Genomic DNA, 21,323 nt, shown 5'->3' with positions numbered 1-21,323 from the left:
CTGGATGGCAATCTGTTCTCTGCTAGGCACTGCTAATGATAGGATGAGTATTGCTTAACCTTATTCCTTACTCTATGCCAAGTTCAAATTAAGGTACAATACCACCCCTTTCCCTCCAAACAGAAATAAAAACAGGTATGTTTTTCTGTCCAAGGCACAAAAACGACTTGCTTAAGGCAAGATACTTGTCAAAGTGGCTGTAAATGAAAAAACATCATGCATTCCCCCTCCCAATTAAAACAAAATATGTATTTTTTAAATATTATCCTCATATCTCCATAAAGCATAAAAAAATAAACGTAAGGTTCTACAAATACAATCATTATGTTTTTAAGCTAGACGTTAAGTATTAGTGTGTAAATCCACAGTCAATTATTAGAGTATGTTTCAGCTCAATTTAAAAAAAAGGATTAAAAAGACTTTTCTTGCATTCAATACAAAAAAAGAAACATGTAAAAGCATGTCAGGGAGAACTATTTTAGATTTCCTTACCATTGTTCAGATGTACGCAGTTTTCATTCTCTGGCCTGTACCTGCAGAACATTCAGTCCTTTAATACTTCTCGTCAACTTTATTTGCATACAGAAAGACATCCGAGTATATGTTTTATTTTTTTTGTTTGTTTGTTTTGTTTTTTTAGCTAGGGTTGTAAGCAAAGGAGGACTTTAAACCATGAAAGACCTTTTAATTGGTCTTCTGTACCAAATGGCTTTGTAAGCCATAATATCATTTTTCTGAATAGTAAAAATTCAGATTTCACAGGTATGTATAGTAGCACAAACAGATACTAAAAGTGGATTCATTTGGAATTCATAAAAATGTTACACCATTTAAGATAACATCTTCACAGACGAATCCCGCAAGTCGAGGTGTTGTAGAGAGTGGTTAGCAGTGGGGTGGTTAGACACGGTGATAGATAATAAAAAAACAGCAGGGTGTACAACGGTGCTGGATGTGAATCAAGTCACACAAGCGTCTGTCCCCATAATGTACCTGCAAGGCGGGCACCACATACTTATTCCATGAAGGCCAAACATTGATAGACAACTTTTGGCTGCTAAGAGGTTGGATGGATGGAGGGAAATTGCATGGAATCAAGACAAGAGGGAAATAATAAATAATAATAATAATAAAAGGTTTCATAAAAATCACAGGTAAGAACCCATTCACAATAAAACTCCACATCTAAATTAGCCAAAATCATTACCCATACTTTTATTCTAAACTATTTCTAATTCACATGAGGGATTATTGCAATATATTGTATTTGTGGAATTCTTTTTTTCATATTTTGTTTTCTTCACTCAAGCGAAGAACTAGAAAACACTGAGCTAGCAGTGCAGCAAGCTTGAACAGCTGGATATAGTGAAGGCAGTGCAATTACCTGATGTGGTTTCCTGGATCTTCTCTCTCTTCCTCTTCTTCTTCTTTCCCTTTAAAATATCCAGGTGAACACTTGAGGTGTGGCTCCAGCACTCATACTCACTAAACCACTTTTTAATTCAAGTTTGCAATGTTTACCCACCACCAGCTGGACATGTGTAATATTTCTCCCCATTTTTTTTTCAGGAATATTTACCACCCCTGAAACCCCTACTACTTCCACCTTTTGTTGCTAGGCAGTCATATCTGTTGCAAACGTCAAAAAAATAGAATGGATAACCATGAAGCAGCACACTGAAGAAAAGATATTTAAAACAAGGCTAGTGGTAAACAATTAGCCAAAAGTATCAACATCTTCAACCCTAATTAACACAAGAGGAATAACCACGTGATCGACAAAATGGTTTTGAAGGCAGCTGAACATGTCTTTTACACTGAGACGGGGGGAAAAAAAATCAATGGTGAACTCAACTACAATCATATTTGTTATAGGCATATTCACAAATAAGTCTTAGTATTAGTTATTGCATGAAAAACTGTATAAAAATGTAAATGCTTCTGTGTTCTGATAACACAAACTGCTGACTGCTAATGAATCTGCATGAATTCAGTTTTTTTTTCATGATCTTGTAGTGCTTAGTCTCTCTAGTCCTCCTAATGTGCAGCAAATTCAAACCCATCTTTTAAAACCAGACGCTGCCAACACTGTCACGTAGCAACACATGCGACTGCAGCAACAAAACCAGGGTGGGGGTGAAAGTGAAGAAAAAAGGGGGAAAATGCCCAAGGTACCCAAAGGAGGCAGGTAAACACCACAAGCATAAGCAAACGGTGTAGTGAATACGAGTGCTGGAGCCACACTTTTGACAACTTCACTCATACATTCCCACACACATGCACACTCTACATACATACAAACCAAAATAATGGTTCGACAAATACAAACATTTATTTTTGAGCTTTGTTACTTGACAGTGTGTTGAGCAGTGGGCGAGCGCACTTTAAAAATCATTCCGTTTATCTATCTTAGAACTAGATATACAACTGGATGATCTAGAATTACACACTCCCCACCAAAAGAGAATTGTATTTCAAAAATGTTTTCAATGAATCGTAAAAAGGTAGTGGAATCTACGGGAAGGAATAAGGTGACCTAGCTGTAAAGTCAGGTAGTAGCCGTATTCTATTAAAAATAATAGAACACTATGCTAAGTTAATTAGGACAACAAAAATAAAATCTAAAAATCTGTGAAAAACAGAAAAAAGAACAACGCTCAAAAACAAATATTGCATGTTGTTGCGACTTCTTATGCAACACTGTACTCAATTATAGTTTAGATGTTCAGTCATTCATCTCTCTTTTTTTATCTCTGTATTGGTACTTACATAATTGTCTCTTGCAGACCAGCCTGGGTAAAGCTGCATGTGAAGCTGCCTTTCCTTCCGGGCCAATTCATAATATTTAGCTTGCTCTTCCCGAGATAGCGCATGCCACTGTTTCATACAAAACGAGTGACGGGGGGGAGAGAGAGAGAGAGAGAGAGAGAGAGAGAGAGAGAGAGAGAGAGAGAGAGAGAGAGAGAGAGAGAGAGAGAGAGAGAGAGAGAGAGAGAGAGAGAGAGAGAGAAAAAAAGTCAGTCAGTCAATCTGCATGCACTTTCAAGTTCAAAAGACTTGTGGTGTCATTAGGGTAAACTGTTTCAATTTCAAAATTGAGTTTACAAAATGCACCCATGATGAAAAGGTTAGCACGTGCAGTTGAAATTCAGATTTGATATCAAAACACTGGTTTCAATTTAACATCCTTTAATCCTTTGTGCAATTACATGCCTGAAACTCTATGCTGCTGTGGCAAAAGGCCTAATTTTAATAGCTACGGCTGTAGTTATTTTTAAAAGTACAATACGGCTCTGTAAATCAAGTTTGCATTAAGTTTTTATTTTGTTTATTTGTTTACAATAATAAATTATACTGATCGAATAGTATTCATTGTCAGTTTTAGCTCTTTAATTGAGTCTACTTTTAAAAGTATATTTTGGGCTAATAAATTCAGGCAGAAAGTACTAGGGGTTATGCATGATATTGTTTCCTAAAGAGATGCTAATTAGAAACATGAACTCCTGCAATGGCAATATGCATTAGCCTGGCTGTACCCACCCTCCTCCCCAGGATCTGATTGATGGCTGCACTTTCTTTCAGAGTACACTCCGCTACTACATTTGCCCTCATTTCTTTCATGTACAACATAAAAGCATTTAGAGGCTTCTTGATGTGAGGTCTTTTGGGCTCTTGCTCTTTTCTCTGTTCATGTTGAGGTTTCCTAAAGAAAAAGGAGGAGGGGGGGGGGGGGGGGGGGGGGGAGAGAGAAAAGAATTAAAGCACATGCCAGATAAAGATGTTGGTTCCCATGGAGGCAACAAAAACAAGAAAAATAAATAAATAGGTGGCAGTGTCAAGCTGATGAGAGCATTGTGCAAATGAAAATCAAGTTAAAATAGGAGCAGATGAGTACAATGCACACCTATCAGACTCCAATTGTATCCTTTATTATTAGTTTGATTTGGGTATATAATAGCTGAAATGCATTAGCCAATTCTTTTGTTTAAATTAATTTGGGTGTGCCTATTGGATTGATTCTCACAGTTGATATAGTCAGCCAAGGAATCTAGTATATCCTCCAGTTTAAGATTTGATTTGTGTCATTTTGGATGGAACAAATACAACACATTTACCCAGGTTCAGTGTGCATTTCTTATTGATTTGTTTTGCTTGGAAGCCTGTTGATACATAAGTCTCATTCCCATGAGAAGCTAGAAGCAGTACATAATAATGTCAGGACAAATACAGCATCCACATTACAGAGCACACCATGCCTGAAGCGTGCAATGCTGTTGCATGTCTACATTCTAAAGAAAAAAGAAACCGATTATGGAGATGTGCAAATATCTACCAAAAAGGAATTCTGTATTTTAGGAATTGGTAAATATACCAGTATATGCTTGTGTTTTTTCCAACTGTTAAGATAAACTGCTAGATTCTTCCCATGTCATAGTTTTACTGAGCTGAGAAGAAAATGCACCTTGTACAACACTTTTTCACTCCTAAGCTTGCAGAATAAACAAAATTGCTTAGCAGAGAAAACTAATTTAAGGTACCAAAAAATCACATCTACGTCCCATGAAAGCACCCAAAGCCTGCCTTTTTAAAGCGGGTCTCCAATCTGCTTAGAAGGGATTAGTTGGAATGTATGTAAACCATGTCAGAATAAATCACATATAGCTATTACCATGCTAGCGCTTATTTTTTTGAGGCTTTAAAAGATGAGCAATTCCTTATTCCAGTGGGCACCAAATAAATGTGCATCCTCACAGAAAATATTTGTTGATGGCTTTGATGTAATCACTCTAGTTCAGTATGCTGCGATTTATAATAATATCACTTTCGCAGCAGGTTATAACAATAATAAATATGTGTGCCTTAGTTGTAATATCTGGGAGACTAAGAGGCTTAACATATTCTGGCTTCAAACTCCATTGTGCGACCCCCCCAGGAATGGCAAGCCACTTACATGTGCATTAGTTCGTTGTCGTGTGGGTGTTCGTGCTTGACTTGAGGGTTCACAATGGCAGGGTGAGGAATTCCAGTTGCATGGGGCCCTGGAGGACCTGGCACCATGTGATGTGAAAACCTACAAAATGAATGCAAAATTTAAAAATACAAAAATGTAAATCACACAAATGCCTTACAACAGCTTTAGTAAGAGAAATACTTTTGCAAGCTCATTCTACCCCAACCAGCCCCAGTAAGTGAATTGTTGCAAGGGTGTAAATTTAAATTTTTTTTTAAAAAAAAGTCAGCCAGTGAATACAGAAGACAGCACTTCTATACCAGACACCCACCAATACAGCACAGAAATGCAAAAAAAAGAAGAACACGTATTTGTACACCCATTGAAAAATGTCCTTCAGAAATTGTAATTGTTTTATGTGTGTTATACAATGAAATATTCCATAGCAAACTAAGGGGCTCATTAAAACAGGCAAACCTTATGGATTTCTGATATTATTTCTTAATTTTAAACCACTTGAAAAATGATGTATGCACTTGGAGAACTGTGTAGTTTTAAGCAGAAAGATAACGACTGAAAATTGTTCTAGGAGTGGTTCTTACAGAACCTACATTTTCCTGTTGTTTCTGTGCAGCAGTTTATACAGTCGTAATGTAAGATCTCACAATTTGGTAGAGTGCGTAAAATATATTTAGTAAAACAAAAACGGTTTGGTTGCAGATTTCTGTATGTTTGGCTCCCCCTATTTGTTCTGTTGGTAATTGTGCAAGGGAAAGTTATTGGACATGTAAAGCTTTCAGTAATGTTGCAGAACATAAATCAATCACCGCCAAGATGGCCAGTAGACAATAAAAGTGTTCCAATAAACAATGCACAGACATTTTGTAACCTCCCTATATACCAAGCATGGGATGCAGCAGCAGTCTTCATTGCAGAGCATTTATATATATATATATTATATATATATTATATATACATATATATATATATATATATATATATATATATATATATATATTACAGTGCCTTGCATAAGTATTCACCCCACTTGGACTTTTCCACATTTTGTAGTGTTACAACCTGGAATTAAAATGGATTTAATTGGGACTTTTACCATTTGATTTACACAACATACATAACACTTTGAAGGTGCAAAATATTTTTTATTGTGACACAAAAGTTAATTAAACAAAAAAAAAGACATTTGTTGGTTGCATAAGTATTCACGCCCCTGAGTCAATACTTGGTAGAAGCACATTTGGCAGCAATTACAGCTGTGAGTCTTTTTGGGTAAGTCTCTACCAGCTTTGCACATCTGGATCCTGCAATTTTTGCCCATTCTTCGTGGCAAAATTGCTCAAGCTCTGTCAAGTTGGATGGGGACTGTTGGTGAACAGCAATTTTCAAGTCTTGCCACAGATTCTCAATCGGATTGAGGTCTGGGCTTTGACTGGGCCATTCTAAGACATTCAGGTTCTTGTTTTTAAACCACTCCAGTGTAGCTTTGGCTGTGTGTTTAGGGTCATTGTCCTGCTGGAAGGTGAACCTCCGCCCCAGTCCCAGGTCTCTTGCAAACTGAAACAGGTTTTCCTCTAGAATTTCCCTGTATTTGGCTCCATCCATCTTGCCCTCAATCCTGACCAGATTCCCAGTCCCTGTCGATGAAAAGCATCCCCATAACATGATACTGCCACCACCATGCTTCACCGTGGGGATGGTGTTCTCAGGGTGATGAACAGTGTTGGCTTTGCGCCACACATAGCGTTTTGCGTTAAGGCCAAAAAGTTCAATTTTGGTCTCATCAGACCAGAGAACCTTTTTCCACATGTTTGCTGTGGTCTCCCACATGCCTTTCGGCAAAATACAAACGGGATTTGATATGGGTTTTTTTCAGCAATGGCTTTCTTCTCGCCTCTCTTCCATAAAGCCCAGCTTTGTGGAGTGTCCGGGTTATAGTTGTTCCATGGACTGTTTCTCCCATCTCAGCTGTGGATCTCTCCAGCTCCTTCAGAGTTACCATTGGCCTCTTGGTTGCTTCTCTGACTAATGCCCTCTGTACCTGGTCCTTCTCTAGGCAGAGTCGCGGTTGTGCCATATTCTTTCCATTTTTTAATAATGGATTTAACGGTGCTCCGGGGTATGTTCAAAGTTTGGGATATTTTTTTATAACCCAACCCTGATTGGTGCTTCTCCAGAACTTTATCCCAGACTTGTTTTGATAGCTCCTTGGTCTTCATGATGCTGTTTGTTTAGATATGCTCTCTAACAAACTCTGGGGCCTTCCAGAAACAGGTGTATTTAATCTGAGATCATGTGACACTTTAATTGCACACAGGTGGACTCTTGGTTGCACCAGAGCTTATTTAGGGGTGTCGCAGCAAAGGGGGTGAATACTTATGCAATCAAGACTTTTCAGTTTTTTATTCGTAAATAATTTTGAAAAAATATGTAGATTTTTTTCCCTACTTCGACATTATGGACTATTTTGTGTAGATCAGTGACAAAAAATCCTAATTAAAACCATTTTAATTCCAGGTTGTAACACTACAAAATGTGGAAAAGTCCAAGGGGGGTGAATACTTATGCAAGGCACTGTATATATATTATATATATATATATATATATATATATATATATATATATATATATATATATATATATATATATATATATATATATATATATATACACACACACACACACACACACACACACAAACACTGCTGTGCAGAAGTCTTAAACATGTTGCATTGTTCTACTCTGCATCATTATGAGCATCAATTTACTCAAAGCCTCCACTAGTGTTTTCTACTATAACACTCTTGACTTGCATAAAGAAATAATTTGCATCACTCAATTTTCAAGGTGTGGTATACAAAGCATAAATCAACAAGTACTGAGAAACATCATCTGTAATTGACAAACCCAGGACTGGAAGAAAGCTGTCTAACAAGGATGAGCAATACTTGAAGATAATATCCTTAAGGAATAGAAAGAAGACAAGCGTTGAATTGACAACAGAACTGGCAGAAGGCTCAGGTGTCCATCAAATCAACACTACAAAGGTCACTCTTGAAATCAGGACTTAAAGGATGTGTTGCAGTAAGAATATCTCTGTTAAGAAAGGGGAACAAGACTAAAAGGCTAAAATATGCACAAGAACACAGAAATTGGACTATGGAACAATGGTCAAAAGGTGCTTTGGACTGGTGATAGACGGAAAATGACACCAGTGCCTTCTGCCAGTTGTGTTGTCAATTCAACGCTTGTCTTCTTTCTATTCCTTAAGGATATTATCTTCAAGTATTGCTCATCCTTGTTAGACAGCTTTCTGGGTCTTCCAGTCTTGGGTTTGTCTACTACAGATGATGTTTCTCAGTACTTGTTGATTATGCTGAAGATACCACACCTTGAAAATCGAGTGATGCGAGCTATTTCACTCAATGTTTTTCCTTCTTTATGTAAGTCAAGGTTGTTAGAATAGTAGAAAACACTAGTGGAGGCTTTGAGTAAATTGTTGATACTCATAAATGCATCAGTTAGAAAAATGCAACATGTTTAAGACTTTTGCACAGCCATATATTATATATATATATATATATATATATAGTGCTGTGAAAAAGTATTTGCCGTCTGTCTGATTTTCTGCATTTTTGCACATTTTTCACATTGTATTTGGTCAGATTTTTTTGTGGGTTGTAGTAGTATATAGAGGGAGTCAGAGAAAAAATGACACCAAAGTTTGGTGCTTCTTTCATTTGTTTGGTGTGCAAGGTAATCAAACATGCAATCTTCAGGTGTGAAAAAGTTATTGCCCCCCCCCCCAGTTCACTCAACCCAATTAAAGGGATAATTAGGGTCAGCTGTTTGAGTACTTTGGCTAACAACCAGGCCTGATTTGGGCCAGCCCTGCCCAATATAAATCTGACTAACTTTGGCCCTTACCATCAGAGTGAAGTTGTCAGCACACAGGTTCTAGAGGCACATCATGCCACGAACAAAAGAAATCCCTGAAGACCTCTGGAAAAAAGTTGTTGATGCCTATCAGTCTGAAAAGGTTTACAAAGCCATTTCTAAGGCTCTGGGGCTCCACCGAACCAGTCAAAGCCATATTGTCCAAATGGAGAAAGTTTGGGACAATAGTGAATCTTCCCAGGAATGGCCGTCCTGCCAAAATCTCTCCAAGAGCAAGGCGTAAAATCGTCCAGGAAGTCACAAAGAACCCTAGAACAACATCCAGGGATCTGCAGGCCTCTCTCGCCTCAGCTAAGATCAGTGTTCATGACTCCACCATCAGAAAGACACTGGGCAAAAATGGGATTCATGGCAGAGGAGCAAGGCGGAAACCATTGCTCACTAAGAAGAACATGAATGTTCGTCTCAAGTTTGCCAAAAAGCACCTGGATGATTCTTAAGAGTTCTGGAACAATGTTCTAAGGACAGGTGAGTCAAAAGTGGAACTTTTTGGCCAACATGGGTCCCGTTATGTCTGGCAAAAACCAAACACTGCATTCCACAGTAAGAACCTCATACCAACGGTCAAGCATGGTGGTGGTAGTGTCATGGTTTGGGGATGCTTTGCTGCATCAGGACCTGGACGCCTTGCCATCATTGAAAGAACCATGAATTGTGCTCTGTATCAAAAAATTCTACAGGAGGCCATCCGTCTGTGAGCTGAAGCTGAAGCACAGCTGGGTCATGCAGCAAGACAATGATCCGAAACACACAAGCAAGTCTACATCAGAATGGTTGAAGAACAAGAAATTTAAAGTTTTGGAATGGCCTAGTCAAAGTCCAGACCTAAACCCCATTGAGATGTTGTGGCAGGACCTGAAACGAACAGTTCATGCTCAAACCAACAAATGTCACTGAGTTGAAGCAGTTCTGCATGGAGGAGTGGGCTAAAATTCCTCCATGGCGCTGTGAGAGAATAACTACAGGAAGTGTTTGGTTGCAGTTATTGCTGCTAAAGGTGGCGTAACCAGTTATTGAGTCTAAGGGGGCGATTACTTTTTCACATGGGGCCATTGGGTGTTGCATAACTTTCTTTAATAAATTAAATGAAATATGTATCAAAGTTTTGTGTTATTTGTTCACTCAGGGTCCCTTTTATGTAATATTAGGTTTTGGTTGAATATCTGATAACATTCAGTGTCAAAAATATGCAAAAATGCAGAAAATCAGACAGGGGGCAAATACTTTTAAACAGCACTGTGTAATTATATATTATACATACACATATACATATATATATATATATATATATATATATATATATATATATATATATATATATATATATATATATACATATACATTATATATCACACACACAGTGCCTTGCAAAAGTATTCAGACCCCTGACCAATTCTCTCATATTACTGAACTGCAAATGGTACATTGAAATTTCTTCTGTTTAATCAATTATTGTAAGGTGACATTGGTTTTATGTTGGGAAATATTTTTAAGAAAAATAAAAAACTGAAATATCTTGCTTGCATAAGTATTCAACCCCCACACATTAATATTTGGTAGAGCCATCTTTCGCTGCAATAACAGCTTTAAGTCTTTTGGGGTAAGTATGTACCAGCTTTGCACACAGTGTCGGAGTGATTTTGGCCCATTCTTCTAGGCAGATTTGCTCCAGGTTGTTCAGGTTGGTTGGACGACGCTTGTGGACCGCAATTTTCAAATAGTGCCACAGATTCTCAGTGGGATTGAGATCAGGACTTTGACTGGGCCACTGTAGGACATTCACCTTTTTGTTCTTGAGCCACTCCAGTGTTGCTTTGGCCTTGTGCTTGGGATCATTGTCCTGCTGAAAGGTGAATTTCCTCCCAAGCTTCAGTTTTTTAGCGGACTGAAGCAGGTTCTCTTGCAGTATTTCCCTGTATTTTGCTCCATCCATTCTTCCTTCAATTTTAACAAGATGCCCAGTCCCTGCTGATGAGAAGCATCCCCACAGCATGATGTTGCCACCACCATACTTCACTGTAGGGATGGTGTGTCTTGAGGCATGGGCAGTGTTAGGTTTGCGCCACACATAGCGCTTTGAGTTTTGGCCAAAAAGCTCTATCTTGGTCTCATCTGACCACAAAACCTTTTCCCACATCGCAGCTGGGTCACTCTCATGCTTTCTGGCAAACTCCAGATGTGCTTTCAGATGGTACCTTTTGAGTAACAGCTTCTTTCTTGCCACCCTCCCATACAGGCCAGTGTTATGCAGAGCTCTTGATATGGTTGACTGGTGCTCCATTACTCCACTCCCAGCCACTGAACTCTGTAGCTCCTTCAAAAGTGTTTGTTGGCCTCTCTGTGGCTTCTCTCACAAGTCTCCTTCTTGTTTGAGAGGCCGAGGGACGGCCTTTTCTTGGCAGTGCCTGGGTGGTGTGATGCAGCTTCCACTTCCTGATTATTGATCCAACTGTGCTCACTGGGATATCCAAACACTTGGATATTATTTTGTACCCTTTCCCTAATCTATGCATTTGTATTACTTTATCTCTAACTTCTGTAGAATGCTCTTTGGTCTTCATTTTCCTTCAGATTCACAGCCTGACCAGTGATCCTTCAACAGTGGGGTTTTTATCCAGAAAATGTGACAGCAACTTTAATGGTTCACAGGTAAGGTAATTGTGTCCTCGTTAGGGCAATTTCTTTCATCGGTGTAAACTGGGAGCTTCCACAGCACAGGGGTTGAATACTTATGCAAGCAAGATATTTCAGTTTTTTATTTTTTTTCTTAAAAATATTTCCCAACATAAAACCAGTGTCACCTTACAATAATTGATTTTGAATTTCAGTGTTTTAAAATAAAATATCAAACAGAACGAAATTCCAATGTACCATTTGTAATTCAGTAACATGAGAGAATTGGTCAGTGGTCTGAATACTTTTGCAAGGTACTGTATGTATAATAATATATATATATATATATATATATATATATATATATATATATATATATATATATATTAGGGCTGTCAATTAATCACGATTAACGCGTAAATGTTTTTAGAGATTAATTATTTTAACGCGTGTTAATCGCATTGCTGTGTCTTGGGCCTTTCAGCACACCATACTTCAATCCTGGCCGCGGCAACATTGTATTGAGTGTCTGAGTGCAGTTATTGTTTAAATAGAAAGTTAGTCACTGAACCGCTTAAATGGAGCAAAGCACTAAAAAAGAAAGGGATTTTTTTTTTTATTTTGACGGGCTCACTGGACAGAAAGACACTTACTTGTATACTGTCAAAGTGAGTTCCAGTATCAAACATCTAGTCTGCTGCGTGCTGAACACGCCTTCATCTCTCAAAATACACTAGCAGCTCTTTTGCTACAGACAATAACAACAAATTAAACCCACCAGTTTCGACAGAAATGCAGGATCGCTGCAAGCCCATATCAAGATAAGTATGAAATGAGTTTGGCTGCGTTGCTCTTTTTTCTTTTTTTTGCGCGTAGTATGTAAAGCCTAACAATTGTTAGTTAGTTTGCATATGTTTTTGGATATGATGACAGTTTTTTTTTTGTATGTTCTCTTCACAAGTAACAGTTCATTTCCTAGAAGTATTATGTTTTCTGATCTCTGTATGCTGCTGATCAAGCTTGAACCGCACATTTTATTGTGTTGGTTGTATTTGTAATTTCTAAATTATTGACCCTAGTAAATTTTGGTGGTGGTCTCAATGGGTAAATTTCCTGGTTAAATAAATACATAAATAAATACATTTTAAACAATTTTATTTACAGTTAAGGATAATAAAAACAATAGCATCAGTAATAAAACAAATTTAAATTCAATGGATGTAGTAATTGCAACAATTTAATATGCGATTAAAACCGAGATTAATCACGATTAATTTGTTTTAATGGCTTGACAGCCCTAATTACATATATATATATATATATATATATATATATATATATATATTATACACACACATATACACACACACACACATACACAGTGCCTATAGTAAGTATTCAACCCCCCCTTGCACGTTTTCAGTTTGTTGTGTTACAACCTGAAATCTTAATGCATTTAAATGGGATTTTTTTTTCCCTTTGATTTACACAACCTACTCAACACTTTGACGAGGCAAGAGAATTGTTATTGTGAAACAACAGTTAATGAAAAATGAAAAAACTGAAATGTCTTGGTTAGAAGTCAATACTTGGTAGAACCACCTTTGGCAGCAATTACAGCTGTGAGTCTTTTGGGGTAAGTCTCTACCAGGTTTGCACATCTGGATCGTGCAATATTCGCCCATTCTTCTAGTCTATGGTCTTTTGCAGACTGAAGCAGGTTTTCTTCAAGGATTTGCCTGTATTCAGCTCCATCCATTTTGCCCTGACAAGCTTCCCAGTCCCTGCCGATGAAAAGCTTCCCCATAGCATGATGCTGCCACCACCATGCTTCACAGTAGGGATGGTGTTACCTGGGTGATGTGCTGTGTTGGGTTGGGTTTGCACCTGACATAATGCTTTGCATTTAGGCCAAATAGTTCAATTTTTGTTTCATTGGACCACAGAATCTTTTGCCACATCTTTTCAGAGTCTCCCACATGCCTTTTTGCAAATTCCAAGCGGGATTTTACATGGGCTTTTTTCAGAAATGGCTTCCTTCTTGCCACTCTTCCATACAGGCCAGATTTGTGGAGTACCTGATTGTTGACACATGGACAGTTTATCCCATCTCAGCCATGGAACGCTGTAGGTCTTTCAGAGATGTCATTGGCCTCTTGCTGGCTTCTCTGACCAATGCCCTTCTTACCCGGCTGCTCAGTTTGGGAGGACGGCCTGCTCTAAGCAGATTCTGGGTGGTGCCGTACACCTTCCACTTCTTAATGATTGACTTGACTGTGCTCCAAGGGATATTCAATGCCTTTTAAATCTTTTTATACCCCTCCCCCGATCTGTGCCTTTCCACAACTTTATCCCGGAGTTGTTTTGAAAGCTCCTTGGTCTTCATGGTAGTATCTTTGCTTTGAATGCACTACCCAACTGTGGGACCTTACAGAAACAGGTGTATTTAAATCTGAAATCATGTGAACCACTTTTATTGCACACAGATGGACTCCATTTAACTTCTTGTGTGAATTCTGAAGGCAATTGGTTGCACCTGAGCTTATTTAGGAGTGTCATAGCAAAGGGGGTGAATACTTATCTAATGAAGACTTTTTAGATTTTTATTTTTAATTGATTTGTTTTTTCACCCCCCCCCCCCCCCCCCCCATTTTTTCACACATTGAAAGTGTTGAGTAGGTTGTGTAAATCAAAAGGGAAAAAATCCCATTTAAATGCATCAAGATTTCAGGTTGTAACACAACAAACTATGAAAACGTCCAAGGGGGGTGAATGCTTACTATAGGCACTGTATACACACACATTTATATATATATATAACAAAATATATATATAAGACTTTCAAGCTGCAAGTCACAGTGATCCAACAAAGCAACCATGAAGACCAAGGAGCTTTCGAAAGTCTGGGATAAAGCGGTAGAGAGGCACAGAGCAGGAGCAGGGTACAAGAAAATTTCAAAAGGCACTGATTATCCCTCTCAGCACAGTGAAGTCCATCATTAAGAAGTGGAAGATGCATCATACCACCCAGACACTACCCAGATCAGTTCAGCCTCTCAAACTGAGCAGCCAGGCAAGCAGGAAACTGGTTTGGGATGTCACTCTGCCAACAATGACCTTGAGAGATCTGCAAAGTTCTGTGTCCGAGATGGGAGTCAGTGTTCACACATCAACAATAAGCCAGTCCCTACACAAAGCTGGCCTGTATGGACGCGTGGCAAGAAAGAAGCCATTATTCAAAGAGCCTCATCTTAAAGCATGTACGGAGTTTGCAAAAAAGCATATAGATGATACTGCAGACATGTGGAAAAAGGTTTTGTGGTCAGATGAGACAAAGACTGAACTTTTCGGTCTAAATTCCAAGCATTACGTCTGGCGCAAGCCCAACACTGCACATCACCCACTCAGCACCATCCCAACTGTCAAGCATGGTAGTGGCAGCATCATGTTATAGGGATGCTTCTCTTCAGCAGGGACTGGGAAGCTTGTCAGGATAGAGGGGAGAATGGATAGTGCAAAGTACAGGCAAATCCTTGAAGAAAACCTGTTTGAGTCAGCCAAGACTCTGAAACTGGGGAAGAAATTCACATTTCAGCAGGACAATGAAAGCACAAAGCCAAAGCTACACTGGAGTGGTTGAACAAGAAAATAATTAATGTTCTTGAGTGGCCCAGTCAAAGTCCTGACTTGAATCCAATCGAAAACCTATGGCGAGACTTGAAGATTGCAGTCCATCGACGATCTCCAACAAACTTATCAGAACTGGAGCAATTTTCCCATGAAGAATGGGCAAAAATGTCACCGTCCTACTGTGCAAAGCTAGTAGAGACCTTTCCAAAAGACTATAGCAGTAACTGCTGCAAAAGGTGCTTCTACCATGTACTGACTTAAGGGGCTTGATACTTATGCAACCAGTAAATTTCATTTTGTACATTTTCTTTGCAAGTTTTGCTGACATTTAACCTACTCCTCACATAACAGTGTTGAGTTTAACAACTACAGCTTTGAATAAAAAAAAAAGTTTGTTTGAAAAACTGTGCATACATTATTTGTAATTCAACAAAATGTGACATTGGTAGGGGGGGAATACTTCTGCAAACCACTGTGTGTATATATATATATACACACACAGTACTGTGCAAAAGTTTTAGGCAGGTGTGAAAAAATGCTGTAAAGTAAAAATGCTTTCAAAAATAGACATGTTAATAGTTTATATTTATCAATTAACAAAATGCAAAGTGAGTGAACAGAAGCAAAATCTACATCAAATCAATATTTGGTGTGACCACCCTTTGCCTTCAAAACAGCATCAATTCTTCTAGGTACACTTGCACACAGTTTTTGAAGGAACTCGGCAGGTAGGTTGGCCCAAACATCTTGGAGAACTAACCACAGTTCTTCTGTGGATTTAGGCAGCCTCAGTTGCTTCTCTCTCTTCATGTAATCCCAGACAGACTCGATGTTGAGATCAGGGCTCTGTGGGGGCCATACCATCACTTCCAGGACTCCTTGTTCTTCTTTACGCTGAAGATAGTTCTTAATGACTTTCGCTGTATGTTTGGGGTCATTGTCATGCTGCAGAATAAATTTGGGGCAAATCAGATGCCTCCCTGATGGTATTGCATGATGGATAAGTATCTGCCTGTACTTCTCAGCATTGAGGAGACCATTAATTCTGACCAAATCCCCAACTCCATCTGCAGAAATGCAGCCCCAAACTTGCAAGGAACCTCCACCATGCTTCACTGTTGCCTGCAGACACTCATTCGTGTACCGCTCTCCAGCCCTTCGGTGAACAAACTGCCTTCTGCTACAGCCAAATATTTCAAATTTTGACTCATCAGTCCAGAGCACCTGCTGCCATTTTTCTGCACCCCAGTTCCTGTGTTTTCGTGCCTAGTTGAGTCGCTTGGCCTTGTTTCCCACTGTTTTCTGCCAATTCTGAGCTGGTGGCACTGCTGGACATCTTCCGATTGCGAAGGGAAGTAAGCATGATGTGTCTTTCATCTGCTGCAGTAAGTTTCCTTGGCCGACCACTGCGTCTACAGTCCTCAACGTTGCCCGTTTCTTTGTGCTTCTTCAAAAGAGCTTGGACAGCACATCTGGAAACCCCTGGTCTGCCTTGAAATTTCTGCCTGGGAGAGACCTTGCTGATGCAGTATAACTACCTTGTGTCTTGTTGCTCTGCTCAGTCTTGCCATGGTGTATGACTTTTGACAGTAAACTGTCTTCAGCAACCTCACCTTGTTAGCTGAGTTTGGCTGTTCCTCACCCAGTTTTATTCCTCCTACACAGCTGTTTCTGTTTCAGTTGATGATTGTGTTTCAACCTACATATTGAATTGATGATCATTAGCACCTGTTTGGTATAATTGTTTAATCATACACCTGACTATATGCCTACAAAATCCCTGACTTTGTGCAAGTGTACCTAGAAGAATTGATGCTGTTTTGAAGGCAAAGGGTGGTCACACCAAATATGGATTTGATTTAGATTTTTCTTCTGTTCACTCACTTTGCATTTAGTTAATTGATAAATATAATCTATTAACATGTCTATTTTTGAAAGCATTCTTACTTTACAGCATTTTTTCACACCTGCCTAAAACTTTTGCACAGTACTGTATATATATATATATATATATATATATATATATATATATATATATATATATATATATATATATATATATATATATATATAAATAAAGCATGATATCTTTAAAAAACAAAGCATGTGACTTGGCACGTCCTCCAGCTTTTGCAGCTAGTAGATTCAGGGCAGAAAGCTTGGGTCACACAGCAGAAACGGTATGGTGGAAGCATATTCCTGAATTACATCAATCACTTATTGTAGATGGTGGATGAGAACTGTGGTTGTGATGCCACAACAAAGTAACAGTAACCAAAAAAGCTGCTCTCCTCCCTTCCCTTTGAATGAGGGGAAACATCCCTAACTTTCTAAAAGATGTTAGAAATTATTAAGCTCTATTTAATACAACATATTATATTTTGGTACATATAACTTGCTGTAAGGCTTCCCTCTCAAGACACATCAGTGAGTAATAATAATAATAATAATAATAATAATAATAATAATAATAATAAAACACGACTATGTGAATGTCTGAAATACAACATGCACTAACCCTTTATACCCACCCTTGCACCACTTCAACTACGAACTTCATTGTGTGGGTGTGTTCTGCTGCCAAGTGACCCAGACATTGCTGCAGAGAAGCTCAGAGATAAAGCAGGAGAGCAGCAGCAGCTTGCCCTCTAGTGCCTGCAGCTCCTCACCTCCTGCACCTACCTGGACATGGGGGTGTCGCTTGGGAGAGTGGAGGGGTACTGTTGTCTGAAACCACTTGAGATTGGATACATAGGCTGACCTTGCCTGAGGTCACAAAGAAAAGGGACCATCAAACCACTGAATCCTTGGCCCTGTGCAATTATGTATTGCTGACCTACCTGTGCTGTTAAGTGCTTTTGTTTCAATAGCGTGCAAAACATTTAGTTTTAAGGTTATAAAAGAAGAAGAAGAAAAAAAAATGTCTGGATATTAACCATTGACCTAAAGAGTGAGCCAAACACAATTAATGTTAATTTATGACATGCTTGACTTTCCTGCTATCCAATGACAATTATTTCTCCAGTTGTACCCTTTAAAACCAAAAATTTAAAAAGAAATAATAAAAAAAGATGACAAGGAACTTACCACCCAAGAGGTGGGGTAATCTGTCCAACTCCACCAGGTGACAGTGAATAGAAATTGGCCATGTCAGGACCAGGATGATGTCTGTGTATGCCTAGAAGGAAGCCGGGCAATAGGACAAACAAGCCAGTTAAAGCACTGTCAGTTATAAAAGCATCACATTCCTCTCCTGCCTTCCTAAAATAACAGAATTTTAGCTTCCATTTCCATTTAACCAAGCAGCTGTTCAATTTGCTGGTGGAAAAAAAAAGGTTTTGCTAAAATAGACAAAATAAACAGTGTTATGTAAATTGTACAGTTTTTTTGGGGGGGTGGGGGCATACTAAGATGCAAGATGGAAAGAAAATGACAACTTGTCCATTGTCCGCTTTTTCCCTGAAGGCTAGTCAGGTTTTTGAAATTCGCTACCACTGAGGATCAGTAGTTAATTAAGAATCGTTTTCTGTTCCATAATGCTCGCACTTGATACGATTCATTTGGCTCATGATTGTCACTACAGTTTGCACTAAGCTCTTCATCAAGCCGATTCCTTCCGGCTTCAAGGTCAAGAGCTTTTGCATGTGTTGTATTGAACAGGCAAATAAAGTCTCACCAGAAAGGATCCGTCAACTGACATCCCATATACACAAAGCCCTACAGCTGTAAGAACTGCCTCGAGATTAAAAACAAAATCCTAATCCCAAATGGATCGCTGCCTTTTTTATTTTTCTTTATGCTGTACCTAAAACTCATACCCCCAGGACAGGTTGTTGAGATGAATAAGGGGGTGGGGGCACTTTGGCTAACAGCATTTACAAATCACAAAAAAGGAAGCCTACTGCTGTTACTTTATGCCTGTCCTGAACATCAGCATGTTGAGGGTTTACACTACCCCAGGGTCTGCACAGTTACATGACATCAATGAAAAAGAGAAACACAGTAACATATCGCCTGTCAAAGATCAACCCCCTAAAGGTCCCACAAAACAATTATCTTGTAATTACCCAACATACAGACCCAGTATAAAAAAAAAGTATATCTATTTGTTTATTTAGCAGACGCCTTTATCCAAAGCGACTTACAGAGACTAAGGTGTGTGAACTATGCATCAGCTGCAGAGTCACTTACAATTACGTCTCACCCAAAAGACGGAGCACAAGGAGGTTATGTGACTTGCTCAGGGTCACACAATGAGTCAGTGGCTGAGGTGGGATTTGAACCGGGGACCTCCGGGTTACAAGCCCTTTTCTTTAACCACTGGACCACACAGCCTCCTATATATATACTTCAAATTAGGGATGCTGGAGCAGATTTAACTTAGTTTTACAGTTGTGATACAGAGTTGGTTTGTACAGTGGAGCAAACGGTAAACTTCCACAAACATGTATTAAAATAAATAAATAAAACAAGGTATGGTTAAACCATACTAAATCTCTACCCACTACTCACTATACCCCAGGCAAGGCTCATACTCCCTTCTGGAGACATATATTCTATAATTAGTGTTCTGCGTTTTCGGTTTTTATCTTTAAAAAAAAAAATTCTGGGAATTTTTCGAAGTTTATTTTACATATAATTTCATTTAAACTTCGGTAAAAATCGGGGGGAAAAAATCTCAGAAAAAAACACTTTACATGTGGAATATGATGAGCAGCAGTTCTGGTTTCTGATTAATAATGTCCCTGGCATGTATGATGAAGCAGAATCTGTGCAAGTCAAAGCCACATTTTCCCAAGTTAGCTGGTATTTTGCGAACATTTGGGCAGCCGCTGTGCTGACAGAAATAGCATCTACAGAAGGTATGAACATGACGTCAGCACAAAACAAGCCAGGTTTATTCGCCTTGAAATCATAAAATTTAGTTTATTGTGTCGCTTATTTTTCAGTATGTTTTTATTGTCAGTGCGAACATGTACCTCAGTGCAGCAGTATTTGCAGCGCTATGCATCCTCTGCCTCATCTGACCCACTTCTGCTATTTTTGCTTTTTGCATACTTTGAAACATTTGTTTTCTTTTGAATATGCATAAGCTGATTTACATTTTCTCTCCATTCCTCATCCACTAAAAATATTATATTTTCATGTATTTCAATTTCATTTTTTATCAAGCTAGTTACTACGCCCAGCAATTGCCACAATAAATCAGACTTTGATTGGCCAACATAATCAGGTGATAGTGTGTTTGTGAAGTGACAGAGAACCACGTTTGAATGTTATTTGATCATCTGATGTCTAAGCGTCTGCTGTATACTAGGATATACAGTGTAGAGCTGCTTATTACAAATGTCGGAGTCAAAATAAAACAGCATTTTAATCAAAATAGTGTATTTGTTAGAAAATAGTACCGTGAAAATAGAAGAGACAAAAAACGGGCATAGAAATCAATAAAAACCGACATCCAGTTAAAAAAAAAAAATTTGAAATAAACCGGAAACGCGGAACACTATCTATAATACAGAATGCAGAACTTGAGCACCACTGATTACAAGCATGTGTTGCTTTGATTATCCTGTAGTTTGCTGTTAACAGTTTTGGAATACAATCCAAATTCCAAGATCAACTTGTCCTCCACAGATTGTTGTATGAGAGCCTTCTGGTGGCTTATCTTTATTTGTGCCTCCTGGTGTTTCCCACTGCTGGTACAGTGAGAATGGAAATACAAAGGAGAAAACAGAACTTACGGCACAATGGTTTTAAATAAAATGGTATGCTGGCATGAATTTTCCAAGACAACACTGGCACAGTAAGTTTTCTTAAAAGTTGTTTATCACATAACGTAGAACTTTGTGGCAGGTTAGGGGTGTGCGGAATCTTGTACCACCTTTAGGAAGTATTTACCAGCAGATATTCAATAAATCCATTCATTGTGTTGATTTCAAAACAAGAAAAGCTGTCCTTCCCTCACCAATCAATGGCAATTAACTTCTGCCGATAAATGCTTCTTACACGCAATCCGAGTGCAATGTTTGCATAGCCCTAAGTGACATGCTAGCTTTATTTGGTTCATCCCCTTCTATGTGCATGGTCCAATAGCTGGATAAAAGAGGACCCACAATTCCATGAATAATGCCACTTCTTCCTTCCTTAAAGG

General features: G+C 38.7%; 1 protein-coding gene across 8 annotated transcripts in view; it reads right to left on the bottom strand.

Annotated features, from left to right (window-relative positions):
• Window positions 1-21,323, bottom strand: part of lef1 (lymphoid enhancer-binding factor 1) — an 83,791-nt gene that overhangs the window by 19,448 nt on the left and 43,020 nt on the right. The window contains exons 5-11 of one of the 8 annotated variants that reach the window (XM_034033999.3): window positions 18,257-18,347; window positions 17,852-17,935; window positions 4,952-5,071; window positions 3,541-3,703; window positions 2,770-2,877; window positions 1,385-1,433; window positions 493-533 (exon numbers count right to left, since the gene is read on the bottom strand). In XM_034033999.3, the coding sequence (XP_033889890.2) occupies window positions 499-533; window positions 1,385-1,433; window positions 2,770-2,877; window positions 3,541-3,703; window positions 4,952-5,071; window positions 17,852-17,935; window positions 18,257-18,347 (650 nt within the window). In that variant the 3' untranslated portion in view covers window positions 493-498. The remainder of the gene's footprint in view (window positions 1-492; window positions 534-1,384; window positions 1,434-2,769; window positions 2,878-3,540; window positions 3,704-4,951; window positions 5,072-17,851; window positions 17,936-18,256; window positions 18,348-21,323) is intronic. The other 7 variants (XM_034034000.3, XM_034034002.3, XM_059029381.1 and 4 more) reach the window with 7 other exon arrangements.

The sequence above is a fragment of the Acipenser ruthenus genome, chromosome 1, assembly GCF_902713425.1.
Source record: "Acipenser ruthenus chromosome 1, fAciRut3.2 maternal haplotype, whole genome shotgun sequence".
NCBI classification, from domain to species: Eukaryota; Metazoa; Chordata; class Actinopteri; order Acipenseriformes; family Acipenseridae; genus Acipenser; species Acipenser ruthenus.
This window is presented reverse-complemented; position numbering and strand designations above follow the sequence as displayed.